Genomic DNA, 26,188 nt, shown 5'->3' on the forward strand with positions numbered 1-26,188 from the left:
GTGGAACAACAAATCAATGTTTCTCTCTCTCTAAGTTAAAAAAATTTTTTAATGGAACAAAGAGTAGGTAGTACCCCTTGACTGCCCACATCAGGACTGCTTCCTTTCCTGTGTCTCCCAGGCAGGCAGGACTTTCTGGCTGCTCGAACCTGGTGCTTTTTCTTTTCCAGGCCTCTGGCTCAGCCACCAATAATCTTTCTTCCAACTGCCAAAGCCTTAAACTTCTGTCAAAGATGTCAATGAATTAATTACTGGCTCAACAAGTATTGTGTTCACAGAGTACCTACAGTGTGTAAGGCTGAAGGGAGCTCATAGTCTAATTATTATTATTATTTTTTTAATATATATTTATTGATTTCAGAGAGAGGAAAGGAGAGGGAGAGAGAGAGATAGAAACATCAATGATGAGAGAGTCATTGATCGGCTGCAGCCTGCAACCCGGGCATGTGCCCTGACCGGGAATCGAACCCTGATCACCTGGATCCTAGGTCGATGCTCAACCGCTGAGCCACGCCCGGCCGGGCTCATAGTCTAATTCTTATAGGAGGAGAAATACATATGAAGACATAATTTTAATGCTATATGATAGGTTCTTATGTTATAAACAGCTTTATTGACATTTAATTCACACACCATAAAGTTCATCCTTTTACAGCGTCCAGTTCAGTGGTTTTTTGTATATCAGAGTTGTAAAACCAACATCACTATCTAAATTTAAAACATTTCATTACCCCCGAAAGAAACTTTCATGTCCATTAGCAGAAATTCCCCATTCCCCTTTCCCTGCCAGGTCCTAAAAACCACTCATCTACTTTCTGTCTCTATGGATTTGTCTATTCTAGACACTTCATGTAAATAAAATCATACAATATGTGGTCTTTTGAGACTGGCTTCTTTTATTTAGCATAATGTTTTCAAGTTTTACCCAGGTTGTCGCTTCTATCAGTACTTCATTCCTTTATAGAGCTGGAAAACATTACGTCGTATGAATATAACCATTTCTTAGTTAGATTCATGGGCCATTTTAAGTTAGTTTTAGAAGTGGTCCAACTTAATTATTTTCCACATGTCTATCCATTGTCCCAGCACCATTTTTGAAAAGACTACTCTTTCCCTATTGAATGGTCTTAACACCCTCGTAAAAGGCAAACCGACCATGAATTTAAGGGTTTCTTTTTTGACTCTCAGTTCTATTCTGTTGATCTATACGTCTACCCATATACAGTGCCACACTGTCTTGATTACTATAGATTTATAGTAAGTTTTGAAATCAGGAAGTGAGACCACTCAAATTTTTTTCTTCTTTTTCAAGATTGTTTTAACTATTCTGATGCTTTGACCTTTCATATGAATTGGAGGATCAGACTATCAGTTTCTGCAAAAAAAGACCACTTGGATTTTTTTTTTTTTTCAAATGAATATCTTTGTTAAAAATTTTCTTTTTACTTTGATAAAAAAGAAGGCCAATTTACATTTTGACCTTATTGGTGGTAAAGTTATTTCAATTATTCATGTTTTCTCAATGATTGTTTATTGAGCATAATGTTAGATAATGTTTTGCTCAATATTTGAGGCATTAGAAAGCATTAGTTTTCTATTGCTGCATAACAAACATGATCACAAACAGAGGCTTCGAACATCACCCATGTACCAGCTCACAGTTTTACAGATTCGAAGTCCGGCTAGGCATAGCCAGGTTTCTGCCCAAGGTGTCATGAAGCTGAAATCCCGGCATTGGCCAAACTGAGTTCCTGTCTGGAGGCTCTGGGAAGGCCACTGGGATTTTGACAGGGATTGAATCCATAGATCAACTTGAGGAGTATTGCCATCTTAACAATATTAAGTCTTCTGATGCATGAACATGGAGTATCTTTCCATTTATATAGGTCTTCTTTAATTTCTTTCAACAATGTTTTGTCATTTTCAGTGTACCAATTTTGCACTTCTTTTGTTAAATTAATTTCTAATTATTTTATTCTTTGTGATTTTAAACAGTTTTTACTTTCAATTTTGGATTGTTCATTGCTTGTCTATAGACATACAATAGATTTTTGTCTGTTAATCTTGTATTCCGCAACCTTGTTGAACTTTTTTAGTTCTATTTTTTTTAGTGGATTTCTTAGTATTTTCTATATATAATATCATGTCATCTATGAATAGTTTTATTTCTCCCTTTCCCAGCTAGATGCCTTTTATTTTCTTACCTTATTGGGCTAGAACTTCTAGTATAGTGTTGAAAATAAATGCCAAGAGCAGACATCCCTGTCTTGTTCCTAATCTTGGGAGAAAGCATCCAGTCTTTCACCATTAAGTATGAGGGTAGCTGTGGGTTTTTCAAAGATACTCTTGACCAAGTTGAGAAAGTTCCCCTCTATTCCTAGTTTGTTGAGTGTTCTTCTCATAAAAGGGTGTTAGACTCTGTTAAATGCTTTCTCCATAGTAACAGATGCTCATATAGTTCTTGTCATTTGTTCTGTTACTATGGTGCATTACAACGGTTTATGTATGTTGGGCCAACCTTGCATTCCTGGGACAAATCCCGCTCGATCACAGAGTATAATCTATTTAAATATGTTGCTGTATCCAGTTTGCTTTATTTTCTGTATTTGAAAAAGATATTGGTCTGTAGTTTTCTCTCCTTGTGATGGTTTTGTCTGGTTTGGGTATCAAGGTAATACTGGCCTTATAGGATGAATTGGGAAAGCGTTCCTTCCTCTTTTTTGAAAGTGTTTGTGAAGGATGATTAGTGTCAATTCCCCTTTAAAGGTTTGGCAGAATCACCAGGGTACCCATCTGGGCTTATGGATTCTTTGAATACTATATGGTAGGAAGTATGGACAGTGTGGGAGGCTAGAGGAACAAGTGGCCAGCTCTGCTTAGAAGAGCAAGGAAGCTGGATGAAGAAAAAAAGAGTTTCATTTATATGGCTGATATATAAGGGACATGAAAAATGAGAGAAAAAAAGGGTGGGGGCCCTGGAAAGACAGGCTGGAGATAGATGAGGCAAGATGCTGAATACCTGATCCAGATGCTCATCAAACATAATCTGCTCCCCTCCTATGTGGTTATTGCTGCCATTGTTTTGAGTGCAGGGGAGGTAGGGAGGTTAGTTGAGGGCATTATACCAAATAAGTAAAAAGCCACCCACCAAACCATGGGAGGAACTTGCTGGCCGACTGTCAGTCAGTAGAGATAACACTGCAGGGTGAAACAGGTAGTTGAAGTCTGAGTGTCTAATGAGGAAGATGGAATGGGGTTAGCCATACTGGCAACTCTGGGGCTCAGGAAAGCATCCCGTGCAGACCATGTGCTGCGGCAAGCTCCTTATGCTTGCTCTGGGCTGGGGCCATGTCCTTAAGGTGTCCACACCACACCAGTCAGGCAAGTTCTTTGAGCTTTGCCTCTTCAAGCTCCTTAACAGCAGATATCATGTCCAGAGATTTACAAAAATCAAAAGAATGCATCCCTTAAACTTTCTTTGGAGAGTTTTTATTTTATTTTTAATTTTTTAAAATGTATTGACTTGAGAGAGAGAGAGAAGTGAGAGAGAGGAGGAGGAGAGAGGGATTTTTATTTCTCCATTTATTTATTTCAGAGAGAGGCAGAGGGACAGGAACATCAATGATAAGAGTCATTGATCGGCTGCCTCCTGCATGCCCCCACTGGGGATCAAGGCCCAAACCTGGCCATGTGTTCTGACCAGGAATCAAACCACGATCTCCTGGATTGTAGGTTGATGCTCAACCGCTGAGCCATGTGGGCAGAGCTGTTCCAGTTATTTATGCATTCATTGGTTGACTCTTGTATGTGCTCTGCCTGAGTGGGCATCGAACCCACAATCTTGGAGAATCGGGGAGACACTCCAACCAACTGAACTATCCAGCCAGGGCTGGTTTTATTTCTTAAATGGCTCATCCAAATCCACATTCCCACCTCCTGCTCTCCCACTAAAACTCTTCTAAATCCTCAATGTGTCAGGCAGTAGCTCCAGAATTAGATTCCAGAATAGAAAGGTGTGTCCCCATCAGAAAGGAACACCCAAGTCCTCTTTCCATCCCCTAAGTTTCAATGAAGATCTCTGAATCAAGATGTCTGTTCCCTCCCAAAAGCTTAAGAAAGGTAATTGTAGCCAAAATTAGCTATACAGACACCTCTAAGTCCCATCTAGAAAGCCTACTATATTCTCAGAGGGAGCATACTATCTGGGTAGTCATGGACACAACAGGGAAAGAGCACTGGGTTGGGAGCCAGGAGACCTGAGCTCTAAGTACAGTCCTGCTGCTAATTAGCTGTGTCACCTTAGTTGGGCAAATAGGTCACTTTTGCCGATCTGACCAAAAAATAGGTATAATTTTGATTCACTCACACCGGATGGCTATTGTAGTGTTGGCTGTTGTCATTTTTTTTATTTGAAAGTATAAGGTAAAAGAGGTCAGTGTCCTTGACTAAATAGGCAGGTATTGCATGTTTTAAAAATTCTTGTGGCACACTGGTTAAAATCACTGCTCTTGAGTAGTAACTTTCCTGGTTCTCAGGTTTTTGTGTGTGTGGGTGGGGGTGAGGGGGTTTAAGGAAAACACTTCTTTACACATATCCTCTCCCCTGAAAGTGTACATCATCACCATCTCCATTTTTACAGGTGAGAAACTGAGTCCTTGTGAGGCCAGAAAACACACCCAAGGCCACAAGGTAGTAAATGGCAGGGCTGATTAATAAACCCATACTTTGTCCACACAGACTGTCTATAATAATTGCTATGATAAAAGTTCAGACCAGTAATTTGTTTATATGTGTAATGCACAGAGTAATCAACAGAAAACTATAATGTATTTAGTTATCTTGACGATCACCTCTCCCCACCTCTTCACTTCAAAGAGGTTGGACTTGTCCAGGGACTATAAAATGTGATTTCTCTTACAACTGCATCTAATATAAGTAACTAAGAAATATCAATGGCTTGGCAGCCTCACATCACAGGCTTTTACTTTGATTTGATTTAAAAAAACACACACATATAGCCCAGCTGGAGTGGCTCGGTGGTTGAGCATTGACCTATGATCCAGGAGATCCAGGTTCGATTCCCCGTCAGGGCACATGCCCAGGTTTCGGGCTTGATCCGGGGGGGGGGGGGGGGGGCAGGAGGCAGCCCATCAATGACTCTCATCATTGATGTTTCTCTCTCTCCCTCTCCCTGCCTCTCTCTGAAATCAATAAAAACACATGTATATATAAAAAACCCCACACATATAATTTACATGCCATAATGCCCAGCCTTTTAAAGTATACAATTCAGTGGTTTTTAGTATTTTACGTCTGTGCAACCATCACCACTGTCTAATTAGAGAACATTTTCATACTTTGATTCACTTTGGAAGCGTGTTTTCTTACAAGAGAACGTGCAATTGAGAGCTCCAAGAAAGACCCAGAGGTCTCAATCAGCTGGAGCCGGCAAGTGCAGTGCTGCTACTGTCCTCATAAAGAGGGAGCTGCACTGCAGATAGTGAGGATGTAACACGGCAGGCCGTGGCCGGAGGGCTACCGCTTGGTTAGGGTGCCATCCCAATACGCCAAGGTTGCTGGTTCGAACCCTGGTCAGGGGCACATACAAGAGTCAACCAATGAGTATATATTATACACATATATACATATATCTATATGGCCAGTGAGTATATATTATATATATATACACACACACACTTTATCAGAACCATTTGGAAGTGTTATAGACATGATTCCCCTTATTCCTAAATACTGGGTACTTCCTAAAACGAAGGACAGTGTCCTGCCAAACCACAATATTACAAAAATCAGGCAATTAACACTGATACCATACTGTTATTTAATCTACAGACCTTATTAAATTTTTCTTCTATTGTCCCAACAATGTCCTGTAAAGCAAGAAAAAAAATAGAGTGTTTCTGGTCCAGGATCCACGTTTAGATGTGACGTCTCATAAATTCCTTTAGTCTGGAATCGTTAGTTCTCCTGTGTTTCTCGCGCATGACCTTCACAGTTTTAAGAAAACAGGCCCGTTACTTTTCAGCCCTCTCTCAATTTGGGTCTCTGTTACTTAAACAACAAAAACAAAACCCTCACATTTGTTCTGGAAGTTTTAGGGGGGCTTCCAGCGAAGGCCTAGGCAGAGCGCGCCTCTTCCCAAGGCTCCCCCCGCCCCGGCCGGGCGTTGCGGTTGCTGCGTTAGAATTCTCTGCGGGTGGGACGGGAACAGGACCCGCGGGCAACAGGACCCGAGCGTCCAGAACAGACGCGCCGGCAACCACAGGGCTCCCCTGGGCGTCCCTGCATCTCACAAGGGTCGGATTTCTCCAAAAGCAGGTTCGTCTGAGAAGTCGCACCTACTCCTCTCTAAGCACCCGAGGCTCCAGTCACCGGCGGACTCCCACTTTCCGAAGCTCCCCTTCGCGGGGGTGAGCTAGGCCCTAACCCAGATGAGCTGCAGAACAGGGACGCGAGTGGCTCCCCGAATTAAGTCGACAAGGATCCGCGGCGCCCTGGCCGGGAGCCGGTGAGTCAGAGCGTCGTCCCAGCCGGCCCAGGGCTGGCGCTCGCCTCTGGCCAGGGCGCACGGGGGCCGGCGGGCCAAGGCGCGAGCCAGCGGAGCCACAAGCCCTGCCCCCCCCTTCAAGAAATAAAAAATAAAATACATCTGTGTATCCGTGGACCGCCTCGCCTAGGTCGGGCTCCCTTCCAGGCCCTGGGAATACCTTCGAGGGCAGAGAAAAACAAAACTGAGCCCGCGCGCCGGCGACCCAGGTGGGCACATTAGAATTTAAATGAGAGGAATCAGAGCCCAGGGGTCGACTTCCTCACACAGGAAGAAGGCAAAGCTCTGCGCGGACGGGAGCCCCGAGGCTCGGTTCTGACTCGGGGGGCGCTGCGGGACCCGCCCGGCGCGGGCTCGCTTCCCGGGCGCTTTCCACTCGGTCCATCCCGCCGCCAAAGGCCCGGGGGCGGGGGCGCGGGCGCCGCAGGGCTCCCCGGCTCTCCCACCGCCTCTCGGCCGCGTCGGTCCGCCGTGCGCTCGGCGCTGCACCTCCGCGCGGCCCGCACGCGCCCGGGTGCGCCAGCCCCGCCCCGCCCCCGGCCCCGCGCCCCCGCCAGGCCGCCCCGCCCCGGGAGGGCCGGGCACCTGGGCACCGCGCGCCGAGAGCGCCCCGCGGGGCGCGGCCCGGGGGAACCGGCTCCTCCGGCGGCCTCGCCCGCTGCAATGCAACCTGGGTGGTTTCTCCAGGTCCCTCCCCGCCCGGTCCTCGCCCAGTCCCTGCCCCCGCGGCGCCTGCGGCCCCGGAGGGTGGCTCCGAGCTTGGGGACTGGGCGGGGCGGCGGCTGGGGGACCCTTTCCGACGCCGCGTCCCGCGGCCCGGGGCCGCCTCCCGCACCGCAGAGCCCGGCCTCCGCCCGCACTCGGGGGACCCGAGCCGCTACCTGCGCGGCGGGAGGGGGCGGCGTCGCCCGCACCCCAGTAGCCGGGAGACGCGGCGGCTGCGCCAGGCTCCGACCCCCGCCCGCGCTCTCCCCGCAGCCCGACCCCCGCACCCCACCCGGCCGCGCGTGCTCCCCGTCGGGAAAGCGCGATCGCCCGCTTCCCCTGACACGCGTCCTGCAAGGTTCTCGGTTCTACACCCGGAGCGGGTCACGGCAGCGACCCGACTATGTCGTGGACAGAAAGGGATGGACCCCTGGAGTCGAAATAGTACATTCAGACGGGATTGTGTCCCCGAGAATAGATCAGCTCGAAATGGAAAACTCGAGGGAACGTCACCTCGAGCGCTTTTCTCTCTAGAACCCAGCGGGTCCCACCACGTCGCCGTCGGGCGGTGGCGGGCGCCCAGCCTCCGGGCCCGACCGCGCCGAGCTAGAGGGAACCGCTTGGGAACTCGGCCAAACCGGCCCGAGGACAGAGGCGCAGGTGGGGCAGGGGCGCGGGGCCAGAGCCGGGGGCTGCGGGGAGGCCTGGCTCCCGCCCGAGGCACGGTCCTCGGGGCAGCTGCGTCTGGTTTGGGACTCAGGGCACAGTAAGGAGCTGCGCCCCTGCCCTGGAGGAGGTCTCGGTCTCCAGGCAGCCAGGACCGAACTAGACGTGGCAATCACAGGAGGAAAGGCTGTGGGGTCCACTGCGCCTGATCCCCCCCCGGGGACCCCCCTGCTGCCTAGCGCGCCGCGGCTGCCTCTCTGGGCGTCGTTTCGCGGCTGGTCATCCAGCCCCCGGGCGCAGGGCTTTCACCCCAGAAGGTGGGGCGGCACCTTGGGGTCTGGAGGCGCTTGCGCCCGGGCGCCAGCTGGAGGCGGGCGGGACGCGGGTCCCGCTGTTTGCACTTGAAGGTGTGCTGGGCTTGGGAGCGGCTTTTCCGGCACCTGGCGACGGCCCCGCCACCTCCCGGCTGCCGTTGGCCGTCCCTCCCTCCCTCCCTCCCTCCGCGATTCGCCCTCTCGAGGCGCCGCGCCCTGGGCAGCCACGCACCCCGCGGCTTCACCTCCGGCCCGCGGTCGCCTCCCCGCGCCGCCGACCCTGAGAACCTCCGGCTCCGCTCCCCGCAGACCGCCTTTCTCCAAGACCCCAGGCCCCTCGGTGGCCTGCAAAGGCGTGACCTCCCCGAGGCCCGCACCCTTCACCCTTCACCCCTCGCCCTTTCCCCTTCTGGCGTCAGCTCCCCTCCGGGTGGCCACCGCCTCTTCCCGCCCTGCGCGCCTCCCCCCGCCTTCCGCGGCCGCCCCTCTCCATTCATCCAGCCATTGTCTCCCGCTTCCCCCAGGCGGCCTCCTCCCCCACCGCTGCCACGTCTCGGTTTGAAGGAGCCAATAGGCCGGCGCCGCCAGGTGTCTCTTACCTGCACCACGTGGGGGAGGGGGAAGGGGCGGGCAGGTAGAGCCACATCCCAAAACAGCGAAGCTTTCAGCCATTGCGCGCGCCTCCCGGAGGTGCAGCCCGCGCCCGGCTCTCGGCACCGACGCCCGGGCCCCTGGTACGAGAAGGGCCGGTCCGCGGCGCCCTCCGTCCACGCCTTCCCGCCGGGGAGTGGGGTCCGGCCAGGTGTGGCCGGTGGCTGGCGACCGCCCTCTGCGCCCGCGGCGAGGAGGAGGGGCGGGTGGGCGCACTTTCCTTTTCTCGGGCGGGAGGGCTGCGCCCGTCCCCGCGGCCCCGCTTCCACCCGCCGCCGGCCCTCGCCCCTCGCCCTCCCCGCCGCTCGTCATGACGGCGTCTCCGGATTACCTGGTGGTGCTTTTTGGAATCACTGCGGGGGCCACGGGGGCCAAGCTGGGCTCCGACGAGAAGGAGCTGATCCTGCTGCTGTGGAAAGTCGTGGATCTGGCCAACAAGAAGGTATTTCTCCGCGTTTCTGCCCCGGTGGAGGGGGGGGGGGGCGAGAAGTTGGTGGTAGGAGTTGCGGTGCGTGCAGAGGGGGGTCCAGGTCGGTAAACAAGCGCCCCGGTGTGTTCACCTGCGAGGCGGGACCTGGGGCCTAGAGCGCGCAGTCCGACCGGGCTCCGCGGCCGCCGGCCTGGCGGCCTCTCGGCCCCCCCGAAACCTGGCTGCGCCGGGAAGGCCCCCTGGGGCCCCCGAGCGCGCTTCCGACCCGACCCCGGTGGGGGTGCGGGTGGGGGTGGGGTGGGGAGCGGGGCCGCGCCGACCTCCCCGCGCCCGGAGTCGCCGGCAGCCCCGCGGGAGGCGCGGGCGGCCCCTGGACGGCAGCGAGGGCGGCGGAGGGGCCCGCGGGGGGGACGCGGGGACGCGGGGACGCGGGGACACGGGGACGGACTCCTGCCTCTCCCGCGGAGGTGGGGCAGCTGCACGAGGTCCTCGTGAGACCCGACCAGTTGGAGCTGACGGAGGACTGCAAGGAGGAGACGAAGATCGACGCCGAAAGCCTGTCGTCGGCGCCGCAGCTGGACCAAGCGCTCCGACAGGTGACAGCCCCGGGCCGCGCGCCCTCCCGCCGCAGCCCCGCCAGGCCCCGCGCGTTCCCGGGTGGGGGACGGGGCCGGCCGCCCGCGTGGGTGGGGATCCCGCCCGGAGGCCGCTTCGGGCCTGGCTGGCGGGGGTCGCCGCTGCCCCCCGTCTCGCAGACCCCAGGCCTTGGGCCCAGACTCGCCCGCTTTCGAGCTGCCTCCTGAGCGGTTCCCTGGGCCGGAGGCGCCCCCTCTCCAGGCCCAGCCCTGACGCCCGGCCCCCCGCAGGGGCTGGGTCGCGGCTCAGCCCGGGGTGGAGGCGCCGGGGTGTGGACCCGGGGCGCTGGGCCTCAGGGCTCTGGAACCCCCAAAAGGAGAGGCTCGGTCCCGGTTCCACGATTCCTTTAGTGGCCCCGGGAGGCTTTGCAGGCCCGGACACGCAGGGCTGCCCGTCGGTCCCCGGGAAAGTGCAGGAATCTCCAGGTTGGAACTGAGGCGACCTAACCACCCGCTGCTGCGGGGCCCTGACCTGGGGGGGGGGGAGCGGGGCCGAAACACCTGCGCCCAGGTGCGTGTGGGATGCTCCGACGGCCCCGCCTAGCACACGAGTTGCCAATTACAGGGGAAAGCAAGGCGTCCTGTTGAGGCGTTTGAGGAGACGCGTTTCCAGACTTCCAGAGGTCCGTAGACCCATCACCCACATTGCCCAACGGGCAGCTTTCCTAAGCCTGGAACATCCAACCGTAAAAAAAAGTGACACCGGGGAATGATGTAATCTGAAGGCAATCTGCTGACGAAACGAGATCTCTGATTTAAAAGTCTTGGATTTTTCGCAGAAATAGAAGGGGGTAGGGAGCGCATTGACCGAATTCTCCCTTTAGTAGCTGCGGGTGGACTGGAAAACCTTCCTGTCTAAAGGAAGCACGTGCTTTATGGGAGCCTGGTCTTTCCAGCGTTGCCCCCAGCGCCCCCGTGGCCCTTTTCACAGCAGGTAGCTCGGTTTTCTCCGCTGATCACCGAGCGGGGGCCACTTTGCAGGGTTTGGAAATGCATCCATTGCATCCTGTGTCTTGTTCTTTTCAGTTCAACCAGTCAGTGAGCAATGAACTAAATATTGGGGTAGGAACCTCTTTCTGCCTCTGTACTGATGGGCAGCTTCATGTCAGGCAAATCCTGCACCCCGAGGCTTCCAAGAAGGTAAGAGCGCTGGCTGGTTTACCCAGTTTTCTCTATTTTAGATAGATGCATGTGGGGAGCTGTGGCTTCATGGGTGCAGAATTTCAGTTTGGGAAGGTGACAGAGGGATGGTGGTGATGGTTGTGCAACAGAGTGAATGTACTTAATGCCACTGAACCATACACTTAAATTGTTAAAGTGTTGGCCCTGGTCGGTAGCCCAGTTGAGAGCATGGTCCAGATAAGCCGGGGGTGCACGAGTTGGATCCCCATTCAAGGCATATACAAGAGTCAATGAAGGAATGCATGGATGGGCGGACAGCAAATAGATGTTTCTCTCTCTCCCTTTCCCTTCCTCCCTCTCTCTCAAATCAATTTTAAAAATTACATGTAACTTGTTAAAATGTTAAATATTGTATTACGTATATTTTACCACAATACAAACTTCATGACACTTGCATAGAGATGTCTGAGATTGCAGTAATTTTAGAGATAACCCTTAGGTGACTTAATAAACGTTTTGTTTAAGTTTTTGAAATGCGTGACATTCTCCCTTTTCCAAAGCACATTAGCTGAATTTTTAACACTTAAGGTAAACTAGTCATAGGAGAGAACTGTACTTTATAATACACTGTAATAGTCCCATCCATACAGAACATGCTTTATCATCCTGGAAAGGAAGGGGGAAAGAAAAAAAGTTCAATTAAAACTTTTTAATTGTATCTTTTCTAATAATTTCATTTAAAAGCTTGTGCTTCGAGAGTAAGACTTTACCATGTAACTAGTCAAATGTGGATTATGGTATACTGTGCTTTGTCTGACTTAAAGGAAATGCTCGAAACTGATTGAATCCTGTGTCAAAACAGTAGGGCCAGCCCCATCTTTTACCTTTGCTTGTCTTTCTGATAATGGGAGAGAGCTTGGAGAGAGGGAAACCAGGGTCTTACCAAGGGGCCTCTCTCCAGGGTAGAAGCGGGGGCTGTGGGGCAGGAGGCCCCGGCAGCAGGCCCACTGTGGCCAATCCTGGCTCATGCAGTTCACCTGAGCCACTTAAGTAGCTTGAGCTGTAACTGGAAAGGATGGAAGTAAAACATCTTTAGGGAAACGGTATGAGGCAGTTCTTGTGATGAAAGGCTCAGACTGACCGTTGATGCCCTAAGTGAGCCCTCAGTGCAGACCTTTTTACTAAGCTAGGGAAAGGGAAGAAATAAATATATAATGATAATTTTTAAAGTTTGAAGGAGAAACTCCGGTTCCTGTATCTTGAGGATTGAGAAAATCACCCCCTGTAGAGCAACCTTAGTAATTATTTGATTAAGAGGGGGGAGTATTTTTTGTTGTTGTTAATTAAATGCTAGATCAAATGCTCTACCCTTGATCCAGAGATAGACATATATGAGGACCCCTCCCCAAACTTATATGAGGGGGATAGAACTCAGCCTTTTCCCTGCTGGGCTGAGGAAGAACAGCTGGTTTTGTTGTTTTAGACGGCTGCTTTGGATATGGGAAAACCTCCAGAGAAAATCACACATTTTCCTGAGTCACTTTGAGTAGGATTTGGATAAAGAAAACAAACTATTTAGTATCATAAAACAAGAAACTAAAACAGTTTAGTATCATGATGAAAGTTACTCTAGTCATTAAGGAAAAATAGAGAAAATGGTAAAACATTAAAGTAAATAATTCTGCCACTCAGAATATCTTGAAGTATTTTTTTCTAATATGAACATATTTGGGTGTATTCTTTGAGATTGTTGTAGAAAAGCTTCATTTTTACAAGGACCGTTCACACGACACAAACCTTTTAGCCTGCTCTATACTTTAACATCGAAATCTTCTGTAAGCACCAAATAAAATACTCAGTGTTTTAAATGGATGCAACTATTTAAAGCAATATTTTATTGCTGAATATGCAAGTTATTGTTATTATAAATAGCTTTTAAATGAGCATTTTTGTAAGAAATTGTGAGGATTCATGATTCTTTTGGTAACTATTTTGAAAACTGATCATGATACAGTGATAACCTATTTCAAATAGAGCATGAGCAGGTTACATCTAACAGAATCCAATAGCGGAAATTTAGAGAGACATTATTGCATAAATGTTATGGGTCACAAACATTTAAAAGTCTTTATTCCCTTGACTTTCTAATGTACAAATGAGTAGAAATTCCCAATAAGTAAACACAATGAAAGGTTTTGAAATTTTAAGAAAAATCTAAATTCAGTTTTAAAAAATCTTCAAAAGTTATTCAATGAAGTTTCCCCCCTCCCAGGGGGTGGGGGCAGAAACAATAGTGTAATGTTTGCCCCAACAGTTGCTTTGTTTAATAACCATAAGGGTGGTGCTAGTAGCTAAGAACAGCTACTTTGCCTTTGAGATTTATGAGGTCTTTTTCTTTTTTTTAAGTCTAATTTGACTTCTCGGGTATAGCCAGAAAAATGGTCAGGAAAACTAATGTGGGACTGTAACTTGGCACAAAAATAATCCTTTTCAGGTAATCAGGAATTCACTATCTTAATCTGATTTTAGTACAGAAAATATGCATTATTAGAACCCAGTATTTAAAACTACTATGTTTTATAACTGAATCCTATGTTTAAGCATACATTGTGAATGCATGCGTTTGTATGAGAGCTGAGAGCTGATTCGTTACCTGAAAATACAGCTGATGTAAAATGATTACAGCTAGAAAAAGAATATAGTCTTATCAAACACAGCATATAAAACAAAACAGCCCACATGTATTATAGCTTCAGAAGTGTTTTGAATGGATGCATAGTGGAACGCAAGCTTTACAGCCCCATCGCCTTAAACTAAGACGAATTTCTTCCCATGAGACTTGTATATTGGTTGTAATACTAGAATAAAATAAAAGCACCCTAACATTTGATTTAAAAAAGAATTTTTTTTTTAATTGTGGTAAAATATGTTTACATTCAATCCTGAGATTCATAGCAGTTAGGGCGCCGGTGACCGAATTCACCTGGTTAACGATGTATGCCTTGCCCTCCTCAGAATGTATTGCTGCCTGAATGCTTCTATTCCTTTTTTGATCTTCGAAAAGAATTCAAGAAGTGTTGCCCTGGCTCACCTGATATTGATAAACTGGATGTTGCTGCAATGACAGAGTGTATCCTTTAAGTGATGACCCAAAAAGCATTTGAGAAGATAGCTGCAGGGGGGAAAATGGCAGTTCAAGAGATAGTCAAACATTTGTAGCTCTGTCAGTGTGTGGATGGAAATGGCCTGCCCAAAACTTGTCTGTGTGCTGTGAAGAATAGTACAATTATAGGCACACTTTAAAGTAGTTACAGTTTGCGGAATTTTAATAGTGACTTCGGTGAATTTTTGTGAGTTGAACACCTCTAAAGTAGAATTCAATTTCATATTATGGGAGTGGTTTGGGCCTTTTTCGTTGTTGATAAGTTGAAAAATGTGAAGACTAATTTCTTTGATGCCACTTCCAAGGCCACTTGTTCTTGATTATCTTGGTTTTAGGGCTTATTTTGGCTTTGTTTGAATGGATAATAATTTTTTTAAGTAGTGAATATATTTCTCTTTACAAACAGCTGTTAATCGGTAAAGCTGGGATTGTCAAATACATATAAAATCGTGGTGATTATATTAAGCCATCTTTTGAGAGAAAGGGAGGTTGGTTTTTTACCCTCAGATTTTTTATTACCAAGATAGTACATTGAATGCATTCTGTATTTAAAAGTAAGTCTAATACACACAAATCTTGTAATCATGAATGACTCATCTTTAATCCAGTAAGCCTGAAAGTGCTAATTAATAAGCAGTCCTGTGCTAACATATTGAGTGCAATACTGAGTAATAGAAGGCTTAGGTGACACACCCAAAGCCACTATGAGAATTGTCATGAAGTTGGATTCGTGTTGCTTTCAGGAACTTGAGGGTTATAGATGTTTCTTCTTAAATATGCTCATTCCTTTTCTGGAGCCAAAGCCCGGTTTTTTATTTATTCCAGAATTTCTTTTCTTGATTGAAAAAGGTTTGCAAATTTTTTCTAACCACTTGTAAGTGGGTCACACCCATTTTATATGCCTTCTTACTGGAAGCAAGTGAGCTGCAGTTTTGGTTTAGCTGCTGGTTAGTAGCTGAGTTTTGGTTAGCTGGTTTAGCTCCCAGTAGTGCTGGGGGAAGCGTGGAGTAAGCACATTGCGAGGGAATTTTTACAAGAATTTCATTAGAAAGCTGGGACAGCAGAAAAATCCTTACTTTTTGTTTTGTTTTGAATGCTGGATTAGTTAGCTCAGGCTGCCATAACAAATACCATAGACTGGGTGACTTAAAGAACAAATTTGTTTTCTCACAATGCTGGCGCCTGGGAAGTCTAAGATCAGGATGCCAGCAGGGCCAGTTTCTGGTGGAGGCTCTTCCTACCTCCTCACTGTGTTTCTCAAGGGTGTGGGGAGAAGTGGGGGAATGTTCCTTTTCCTCTGTAAGGCCACAGGTCTCACAAATTAAGGCCCCTTCCTTATGACCTTAACTGCCTCCTGAATACTCTGTCTCCAGGTAGTCACATCGGGGGTTAGAGCTTCAGCATGAATTTTGGGGCAGAACACTGGTACAAAATAGAAAACTAAAAATTCTAGAAAATAAATCAATAGATGGTGGAGGGAAAGTTTAATAAATTATCTTCATTTAGAAAAAGACAATTTGAGTAGGAAAGGCGGTTAAGAATTGTTTATCCCTGACTATTCCGTTCCCTCTTTTAGCAAAGAAATGCTTTCCCTGGTGATAGTAGGTCAGATACTAGTAAAAATTTCCATAGCTACAAACAAAATATTTTTATATTTAGATATTTTGGTTTTCTCAATGTGTTGACAGTGCAGGGAAAACTTGTTAAAGGTTCTTCCATTTTTTCTTCTTCTTGGTTTCCTAAGAGTTTCAGATATGTAAGGTTTGGGGCTGTTATTAAACATTTTCAATACGGTAAACTGGGCTTTTTACTTGCTCTGTGCTGTGTTATCTACACACCTCGGTGTACGTTACTTTTTAAAATAAAAAACTGCATTATCTGGCCTTTAGGTGAGTGGGTAGGATGCGATGCTGTTTTCTGGTCATTCCTTTTCATCCTAATTCTATAACTATTTGTTGGCGGTTCTTTTTCAAATGCCACGCAGATGAAAATCAAATATAACAGATGGTTCCATTTCAGGCACATTGCACCTGAAGTTTTTGGAAGGATCTCATATCCACTAAGTAATGTCTTCATTGTAAAACTAGAGCATTTTATATTTCTTTAAAAAGAGACTAATTAAAGCCTAGTTTCTTTTGGCTTACATTGGGAGAGTCTTAGGTTTATAGTTTTACTACCAGTTAAGAAGTGGATTTTAAATCTTAAATGTTTTTATTAACGTTTATTTGTATGGTCCTCCCCCCTCCCCCCCCCCTTTAGCAGGTAAGAGATTTTATTAAGCTTTCCTAGCGGTGGCTTTTGTTTTACTTTGCTACTGTGATCTATTGTTTTATGGCTCCTAGTCAGAGGAATCATTATTTCCCTGAGCGGGCCACCGAACCAATTCCTGAGGTCGAGGGCAGTTATACCAGATTTGAATATCAACTTGCCCTTATCTACGCAAAGGGTTTCCACAGTGTCTGAGCTCAAGAGTGTCCTATGCTTCCAGACCACTAAACATTTTCCTTTGTAATATGGAATCAGCACTAAATCTGGAAACATAAAGATGGTCATTACACATCCTTGGTGGTTTTGCCAAGTAGATGGAGAGTCACTTGGGCCTGAAGGGATTACCTGTTCTACCAGGTAAACCAGCAGGAGAGGGCGGCTCTTGCCAACCCCTGGAAAGGGACAGGTAAGAGAATATGCAACTTTGCTTCCCTGGGAAAGTCACTTGCCTTCTCTATGCCTCAATTTTATCTCAGGTATTCCCAAATGAAAGCTTTGTAAACTTTCAGGTGCTATGTAAACAAAAAAGTATGACCACTTTGATAAAAGGGGTTTGAGGAATTTCTTGAATGCAGCTCTGCTTATTTTAGCTCTCACTTTGCTCTTTTGTCACTGCGTTGGTTCTAAAACCACTTCTGGCGTCGGTGTCGGGCCTCTCCGAGTTATGCCAATGGCAGTGTTGTTACCTGCCTTTTGAACTAAGCAGTCCCAGCTGGAGAGAAGACTCATTTCGTAGGTGAACTGTGGGTGGCATTTGGTAAGCTTTTTACTTAATCAAGTGAGGCGGTGAAGGTGTGGTGATAGGGATCGGGGGCCCCTGTGATTTGTTGTTCTTTGGGGGAAGAGATGATCTTAGATCCCTTGTGGAAATTAATACTAATGTCTCCTGGTGAAAGGACATTTTGATTGTGGGACTATTTATATAAATGAGTTACCCAGTTTTAAAAAGTGTAACCCTATTGTATCCCCTCATGTGGGATGGAATTAGTTTCTCCTGGTTTCTTGACCTATTTTTTGCTAGCTTTGTTATTATTTGTGAAATGATTTATTCTTATTAATCAAGACCTCTCCTGTTTTGTTTACTCCACTTTGCCAAGCCTGCATTAAGGACTTATTTTTAATAAAGGATGGCCTTGTACGGAGAGCAGGTGAGAGACGAGAACTGTCCATTGAGTGCTTACTGTATATCCCATCAATAGCTTCACAGCAGCCCAGTGGAGGTGGTATCGCCCCTTTTTATAGCTGGGGAAACCGAAGCTCAGAGGTTTTTTCTTGTGTTAGTTAGGAGCACTGGCATTTGATCCTGAGTCTGATATAAAAGTCCTACTCATTAATTAGAGAGCAATATTCCAAAATGTGTCAAGATCATTTGAGGGTGGGGTTGGCATTTTAAATAGATTATCTCCCTTATAAATTTATGTCCCGAGTTCCTGAGCACATACTGACTACACTATTCAGGAAAGGGAAGCTGATTTTGTAAAATTTCTAACCAGTTGTAGGGTATTGCATCTGTATGGATTGTTTGACATTATTAGCAAATATCATTTTACTAGCTCAGTTTTCCATTATCAGGGTAAAAAAAAAAATCACTCAGCCACTCTTGCCTGCCTATCCAAGGATTAGTAGAGGTGCGTATGTGTTTACGTTTCATCACTTAATGGGGGTAAAGGATATATGTGTGTGCGCGCGTGCTACTAACTCCGTGACATTGCCTGTTTTTTTTTTTTTTTCACATATTAAAGTGTCATATATAGCAGAGTGCTTAAGAACATGAGCTCCAGAGTCAGATTTTTTGTGGGTGAATTTACTGCACCTCTATACCTCAGTTTCCCCATCTTAAAATGGGCATGACTATTTTAAGGAGTAATGAGACAGCGTCTGCAGCCACATAGCCAATGCCTGGCCTGCTGCACACTCTCCAAGGTTGGCTCTGATCCTTTGAACCTCACCAGGTTGTTGGGCATCTCGGAAGAAAAACAGCTGCCAAGGACTTGGAAAACGACTTCCTTATTGATTTCAGACCATATTTAAACGACTTGACACTTAAAGCTTTTTTAACTCTGTGTGAGACCAGATACAGACCTTTTACAGTAAACTTCAAGGTTAGTTTCACTTCTCCATTTGTGAACTATTGTCTGTTGTGGGAGTGGTTCATTCTGCTCCTCTGTGCCTGTCGGCTCTGATTAATCTCACAAAGCTTCATCGCCCTGCTTAAGTGGAAGGAAGTACCTTTCAGGGTATGAAAGGGTGTTGTTTTTTAAAAAAATATATCTTTAGTGATTTCAGAGAGAGAGGGAGAGACAGAAGCCTCAGTGATGGGAGTCATTGATCGGCCGCCTCTTGCACGCCCCCTGCTGGGGATCGAGCCCACATCCCGGGCCTGTGCCCTGACCGGGAATCGAACCTCCATCTCCTGGGTCCCAGGTCAATGCTCCATGGCTGAGCCACGCCCGGCTGGGCTGAAAGGGGTTTTTAATACTATCCAGTGCACAGTTAACCTGGGTGAGTAGTTGACCCTGTTAGCTAGAGGGGGGAAGAAATTATCTTTGGCATCACATGGACATGATGTGAGTCAAATCGGCAAATACTAAGTTAAGGGACTAGAAATACTGTATATTCTTGGCCAACACTCAGAGATATGTTGATTTTGTATGGCTTGTTTTAATTATAATTTACTTTTAAAATATGAGTTGGGAATTCCAGGATCATTTTTTTTGTGTCAGAAGGCTTTAGAAGAATTGTTTTACTATCATGGAATCCCCCTTCCCTAACTTACCCCATATAAGTGGCTTTTTCTAAAGTAAGATTTTCATCTCTTTTGTTGCATTAGCTCCCACTTCCATTAGATTTCTCCTGGGGTATAACTGACTTGTCAGTTTTGTTAGACATTCGTGCAATGCTTCATTACAGTCGTACCTCCTGAAGAAATATTTGTTAGGGTAGATATCATTGTTTTCCTCTTGGAAAGGGTAAGCTTCTGAGGAGTAGAGTTAAAACTATGGTTTTAGGTTATTTTCCCAGCATTCATTATGGGTATAAAGACATTTTTCGTGCCTTGGCCCCTAGTTATGTTCTTTTCCATAGGCATTCTTGACTGGCTTCTTTCAAAGCTCATTTTAAAATATAGCAGATCATTTGTAGAACCCATTTTTTAATTTTCAGCTCGTGTAAGGGTGATTTGTCACTTGCTTCCCTCCTTTACATAATTGTAGGAGTTTCAGTTCTTAACTGGAGCACCACTTCAACTTTTCTCTTGGCATATTGTTTGCTCTTCCTTTTTCATTACCTTAGGTATTTTATTGTAACATGCCTGGTGGTTTAGGCAGTTGTGTTATACTACAAATAAAAGACTAAACAGAATAGAAGGGGAAGAGACAAACTTGTCTTTTGAGGGGTCCCGGCAGGGGAAAATGGCTTCGAATTGAAATTTTGAATTGGGGTGCAATTGTAACTTAGGATATTTAAATTATGCAGTTTAATCTTAATTGTTGCACAGTGTATTTATTATTTTATATGTGTGATTCTCTTCGATATTAACTAAAAACTTGGTTTAAAAAATGTTTTTAGAAGTAAAAATTAGGTCTTCTGAAAACAAATGTGTCCATTTTCAGTTAGTTGGGAAAGGTGACATTTTTGGAGCAGATAAGCTAATGAATTTTGATGAACTTTGCAAAATTTCTCTCTACTTTCAGCTAGTAAAAGTGTGGGTTCAATCCTGAAATCCGTTTCACTGAAGGTGGCACTAGAGAAAACACCCTTCTTGCTCAAATATACAGTCTCTGGACTCCTAAACTGAGTGTAAATGTAGCACGTCGCCCACTTTTGGCCTGAGATGTTAGGTTTGTTCCCACTGGCAGGCGCTCCCCTCCGCATCCCTGGTGGCGTTTCCCATCCGTAAAGCTGGCTGAGCCTGTTGGAGCTGTTGCGGCCGCCCCGGGCGGGATGAGTAAGGTGCGTGACGAGCCATAAATCAGGAGGCGCAGGCCATCCCGCCTCCCCTCAAGATCAGGCGTGCAGCAGCCATTCAATATATAATTATAAATTGATAGGGGAAGGAATTGGTACCAAAACTTCTTCCTCACTCCATTTGTTCTTGTTAAATTCTGGTAAGGGTGACGAATGGAACAAGCCCTCCAAAGAGGGGTGTGTGTGTGTGTGTGTGTGTGTGTAAGGGGTAGTTTGGGTATGGGGGGGGTTCAGTGACTTTTCAACATTGTTAGGAGCTTAGAACTGCTGATCCTTTGGGTGTGACGACTTGAAGAGAAACATGTTGGGGCGTGTTATGTGAAACCACGTTAGCCAAATGTCTAGAACATGTTCTTTTTTCCCAATTACATCTTACATTCAATATTATTTTGTATTAGTTTCAGCTCTAAAGCATAGTGGTTAGAACATCATGTCTTTTACAGTGTTTGCCCCGATGATTCAAATGTCCACCCGGCCCCAAGCATAGTTATTACATCATTGACTCTATTCCCGATGCTGTAATTTACATCTCTGTAGAACATATTCTTAATTAAAAAGTAGAATTCAGTAAAATAATTCTCTGGCTATGAATCTCTGTCTACACAGATAGGATACTTTAGGTTTTTACTTTTGCTGTCTCTTACTTGGCTCTTACATACACCATTTAGAAAGCTTCTCACAAAGCATTGCTCCAAACAAACAAGGCAGAGCTTGGTGCAGGGAATTCAGTGCACATGGTCAGATCTGAGCTGTATTGTAATCCCAGCTCCATCACTTACCAGCTGGGAGACTGGGCAAGTTACTGCAGTTCTCTAAGTTCTAGTTTCTTTACCTGTTTGGTTTTCCTATTGGCAGGGCTATTGTGAAAATAGGAGGAAATAGTTGTTGTTTGGCCAGTTTTCTTTATTTTTTAATTTTTTAAAATTTTATTTTTTATTTATTTATTTTGTTTAAAATATTACAGATGTCTCTTTTTCTCCCCAATGACCCATTCCACCCCGTCCCACCCACCCCTCTTGGCCAGTTTTCTTTAAAAATCTCTGTCCAACGATGGTCTCGTACCTGTAAGAGCTTTTTCTGACAGTTCAATAGTTGGTTAAGGGGTGGAGTTGGAGCTGTTGGGAACTGGTAGCTTTTACCAGTGGTCCTCAGCCTTTGCCCACCAGAGGACATTAGGCAATGTCTAGAAACAGTTTTAATTGTAATTGGGGTAGGGAGGAGCCAGCATGCTACAAAAAAAAATCCTGTAGTGCACCAGAAAGCCCTTCCCAACAAAGAATTACACGCCCTACATGCCCAAGTGCCCAGGCTGGGAAACTGGCTTATACAGTAGGATTGGTTTCCATTCCTTGGATACATTTCCCTCTACTCGTTCCATTTTGTTCCTGGCAAAGCTGGAAATGTTACTGTACTAGAACTGCAGGGTTCCAGATGGTTATTCAGCAGTGACAAAGTTTATATGAAAAACTATGGCTGGTCACAGCAAATCTTTCTTAGTTCTGTAAGGGCCCTTAGAGTAACCCCTCGGCCCTCTGTTCCTCCACTGAAAATTTAGGGCAGTTGTCTCCCCAAAGTATCATCCTTTGATTATGGTTTTCTATCCTGCCATCATTCTTTGAAAGTGGCACTGAATTAATAAATACTTCTATCCACAGCCTTTCCGCAGGTGACCATATTAATGACCCCAGTAGGTGGTCATTGCTCTGCTGCTCAGAAACCTCCTGGGGTTGGATTTTTTCTGATCCTTCAGTGAGCAGCGCATTTGTTTCATCGCTAGGTGATGTAAAGGGTGTGTGTGCATGTGTGTGTGCGTGTGTGTGGCAGAAATTACCTACCATGTTAGCCTGATGGTTATCTTATGAGCATACAAATAGGCATCTGGTGAATTTAGATTTTTTTAGTCATAAAGGTGACCCTCAACGTGTGATTATATAATGGGTTATGAAAGTTGGTCACCTGAGGGTTCTAGGAAGAAGGGGAAAGGACATCACTTGTTAAATGCCTCTTTTGTGCCCTGGACTTGCTTTATCTCATTTAATCTTTACCAAAAAAAGCCCAGGGAACCAAAGATGATTCCAGTTTAGACTTTACAGGTAAACTGAAATTCAGTGGGGTCACGTAGTTTGCCGTCTGCATTTGTACCTGTGGTATATTTAGCTGCAGAGACCTGCAGCTGGGGAGGGACCACAGAAGAAGGGATTTGCCTGGCCTGGTTGGAATTATGATAGCTCTATTCTCAAGTTTTTGAGGAATCATCGTATAGTTTGACATAGTGGCTGCACCAGTTTACATTCCCACCAACAGTGTAGTAGGAGGGCTCCCTTTTCTCCACACCCTTTCCAACACTAATTTGCTGTCTTTTTGATATAGCCATTCTAATAGATGTGAGGTGATCATTATGGTTTTAATTCCCATTTTCCCAGTAACTAGTGATGTTGAACATTTTTTCATATGCCTGTTGATCACTGTTTTCATTTTAAACTTGAGAAGAAATAGAGACCCATTGAATCATATGTTGTTTTTTTGTTTTGTTTTAAAGAAATTTATGTTTTGAGGGCAAGAGGAGGCAAGCAATATAAAAAGAAAAAGCTTATCTGCCTTTAATTGGCTTTTCTTTCTCTTGTCAAATGGGGGTGGGATTTTATTTGTACAAGTTCTAAGGGTCCCAAGCAACTCATAAATCCTTAAACGGGGAAGCTGTGGGCAGAAGTTCCTTAAGCAATCTATTGGGAGAAATCTCAGGGTGAGAGTAATTGCTCAGTGTCGCCTACTCCCTTCTGCTCCCTGTGTACTACAAAGTAGGCATTGCCTGCAATAGTGAGCCCAGCAGTAGTGGGGGAAAAACTCTAGAAGCCCACTCTGTGTGCTTGGCATTGGTCCAGGTCCATTATGTGGCCACAGCCTTGATTTTCTAAAAAAACCCAAGGAACTCCTTTTCCATGAGCTCTCTCAGGAAAAGGAGTTCACCTCACATCACCTCACATCTGTTAGAATGGCTATATCAAAAAGACAAAAGATTACTCCTTTGTTGAGTAATCTTTATCCTCAGCAAATCTGTGAGGTGTGAACATCATGATTTTCATGACGTGTCCCATTTGTGACCGCATTTTGGTGAGGTCTTGGCTGGAGGCCTGGCAGGATTGCTAGGCTGGCTGGATCGCTGGGCCAGTCAGTTTTGTTATATGTATTCTACTACATTATAAAATTAATACGAAGGGTAGCTATAGCATTGAAACTTTAAAAAACTTAAAACTTCAATGACTGTTAACTTTCTAAGGTAGCTATCTTAACAAAGATACGTTTTTATTTTAGAGAGATTGCAAATTCATAAGACTTGATGGAACTCTCTTTTGGGTTTCACCCTCAAAGCCAGTTTGAGCCATGCATTTCTTTAAAGCTTCCTGGTTTACCCAAACAGCCTACTCTCTTGATCAAGAGCTGTGTTGGCCAGTGTTGGCTCTGAGTGCTTGAATTCTTTCTTAGCAAATTGACTCTCAAGGACAAACATTTGCTGCCATCCAAGATGGCCATACCATGGGCCTCTTACAATCCTCTAGAAGGGAAGTTCTGAGTAGAAGTAGCATCACAAAAACAGCGTCATCAGTAATTTGAGGTGTTTTTTTCCAATATTAGGCTTAGAAAAGTCATTTAGTGCCTTATGGTCTTAACCAATGCAATTGTACCTTTAAGTAGACATAGGCATTGTCTTGTGTGGGCTGTAACAATACATAGGATGAAGAATTCTATTAACTTTGTTGAATACTTCATGGTTTGAAACTAAACAAAAGTCTCAGTATTTGTGCGTTTGTTTGCTACTGCTCAACAAACAAATTTTATTGCTGGCAAGTACCTCAGGACATGGTTGATTTGGCCATTTTACCTAAGAGAGCATTGGAGACTTCAGGATGTGTGAGAATCCAGACTGAGGACCTGGCCATTCTGAGGTTTCAAAAAATTGTCAATCTGGATACGTTTCACTTCACTTCTTAGCTCTGTGTGAGCTCAATTTGACGTTAGAAGCGACCTCATTCTACCTCCCCAAAATGTTTCCTTGACTTTATCTCCCAGGTTTAAACTTTGAGAAGAATAGTTCTGTCTCCCGGTATGGAGCCTCTCAAGTTGAGGATATGGGGAATATAATTTTAGCAATGGTTTCAGAGCCTTATAGTAAGTATCGCTGTTGAACACTGCAGGCCTAGAATTTGCCCCCCCCTTCCCTCGCCTGTACATTTGAATTTCCTTCCACAACTGTGTCTCTAATAGTAAAATGATGACTTGTGTGTGTTCTCATTTTTAGATCACAGGTTTTCAGATCCAGAGAGAGTAAATTACAAATTTGAAAGTGGCACTTGGTAAGTACTTGGGTACTATTGCACTTGAGCCTTTTGATATGTCTTCTTAATTCTGTGGTATTTAACTCCCTTTATAGTCTGGCTATCCCTTCTTCAAAATTAGGTCATTTATAAAAGAAGGTCTATCTTAAAAGTGAGTTTGCATGTCGGGATTAGCATTTAATGACACATTTGCATCCTTAGTCACCATGACCTTAGGTTCATCATGTTTATGTCTCTGGTTCTCATTCTAGCCTCTTTGAACTATCTACCCTCTCACTGGGAAACTTCCAAAGGGAAAAACCATAGGTTTTAAAAGAGTTCACAAGGTCTTTACTGAGATAATTTAAAGTCTGTTCTATGAGCTTCTACTTTAAAGCAAAGGAAATAACCGGGCGGGAGCGTGAAATGGTGGTATCTCTGTTTGTGATCACAGGGAGACCTATTTTAAATTTGTAAATCACTGCAGTAAATTGCAGGAGATTGCCTGGTGCCTGACGTGCACAGAGACTTCTGACATCTTTGCCCACAGACAGACTTTGAGGCCTATTTAGTTGTGGAGAAAGTGAGTCATTAGGAAAATGTCTTAGGAGTACTGAAAATATGAATGTGGGAGGAATAGAACATCAGGTGTCAAAGTAGATCACAGGTGACTTGCCAGTGACTCATCAAGGCGTGTGGGCACTCCCAGGCATTTCCACAAGCACTCTTTAGGATGGCTCCCGTTTGATAGGGCAGATACTGTAATGGCAGACTTGTGCCCGTGCACGCACATTCCTCATGTGGATAAGCTGCCAGCTTTAGGCAGATCTTTTTTCTTTTTAAAAACAATATGTTTTTATTGATTTCAGAGAGAGGAAGGGGCAGAGAGAGAGAGAAACCTCAATGAGAGTCATGACCAGCTGCCTCCCGCACGCCCCCTGCTGGGTGGGATGAGCCCTTGCGGGTGATGTGCCCCGACCGGGAATCGAACCCTGACCTCCCGCATCCCAGGTCCCCGCTCAGCCCCTGAGCCACGCCGGCGGGGCTCCACGCAGATCTTAAATTTTGCTGTCAGACGGGGTTGAAACCCCACTGGCGTACTGGCCGGTTCTGAGAATGAGCTTAACAAACCCTGCGCCCGGGCTCCGGAGCCGAGGCGCCGCCAGGCTGTCTGTCGGGGGAGCTCTGCTCGCGGCGAATGCGCCCTGGGTCCCCGTGGGTTTCCCGCCCGGGTGGGCCCGCTTTCCACAGCGAGCCCCCGAGGGTGACGCTGAGTCGTGCCCAGGCAACGTCGGCGGGGGCGCAGGGCGTCGGGCAAGAGCTGAAAGCGGGCCCCGCTCCCCGCGCGCAGAGAGGCGGGTGGACCCCGGGGCGCGCAGAGGGGGGCGGA

At 46.3% G+C, this 26,188-nt stretch overlaps 1 protein-coding gene and 1 pseudogene across 1 annotated transcript in view; one reads left to right on the forward strand and one right to left on the reverse strand.

Moving 5' to 3' along the window:
• The first annotated feature begins 9,196 nt into the window (after positions 1-9,196).
• Positions 9,197-26,188, forward strand: part of ESRP1 (epithelial splicing regulatory protein 1) — a 43,758-nt gene continuing 26,766 nt past the window's right edge. Inside the window, exons 1-6 of the mRNA XM_087825278.1 lie at positions 9,197-9,343; positions 9,799-9,927; positions 10,993-11,106; positions 14,104-14,218; positions 24,554-24,652; positions 24,783-24,837. Of these exons, the coding sequence (XP_087681404.1) occupies positions 9,212-9,343; positions 9,799-9,927; positions 10,993-11,106; positions 14,104-14,218; positions 24,554-24,652; positions 24,783-24,837 (644 nt within the window). The 5' untranslated portion in view covers positions 9,197-9,211. The remainder of the gene's footprint in view (positions 9,344-9,798; positions 9,928-10,992; positions 11,107-14,103; positions 14,219-24,553; positions 24,653-24,782; positions 24,838-26,188) is intronic.
• LOC148091326 (protein S100-A10 pseudogene) lies at positions 23,224-23,592 on the reverse strand (annotated as a pseudogene).

This window comes from Miniopterus natalensis, chromosome 16 (genome assembly GCF_054644295.1).
Source record: "Miniopterus natalensis isolate mMinNat1 chromosome 16, mMinNat1.hap1, whole genome shotgun sequence".
NCBI lineage: Eukaryota > Metazoa > Chordata > Mammalia > Chiroptera > Miniopteridae > Miniopterus > Miniopterus natalensis.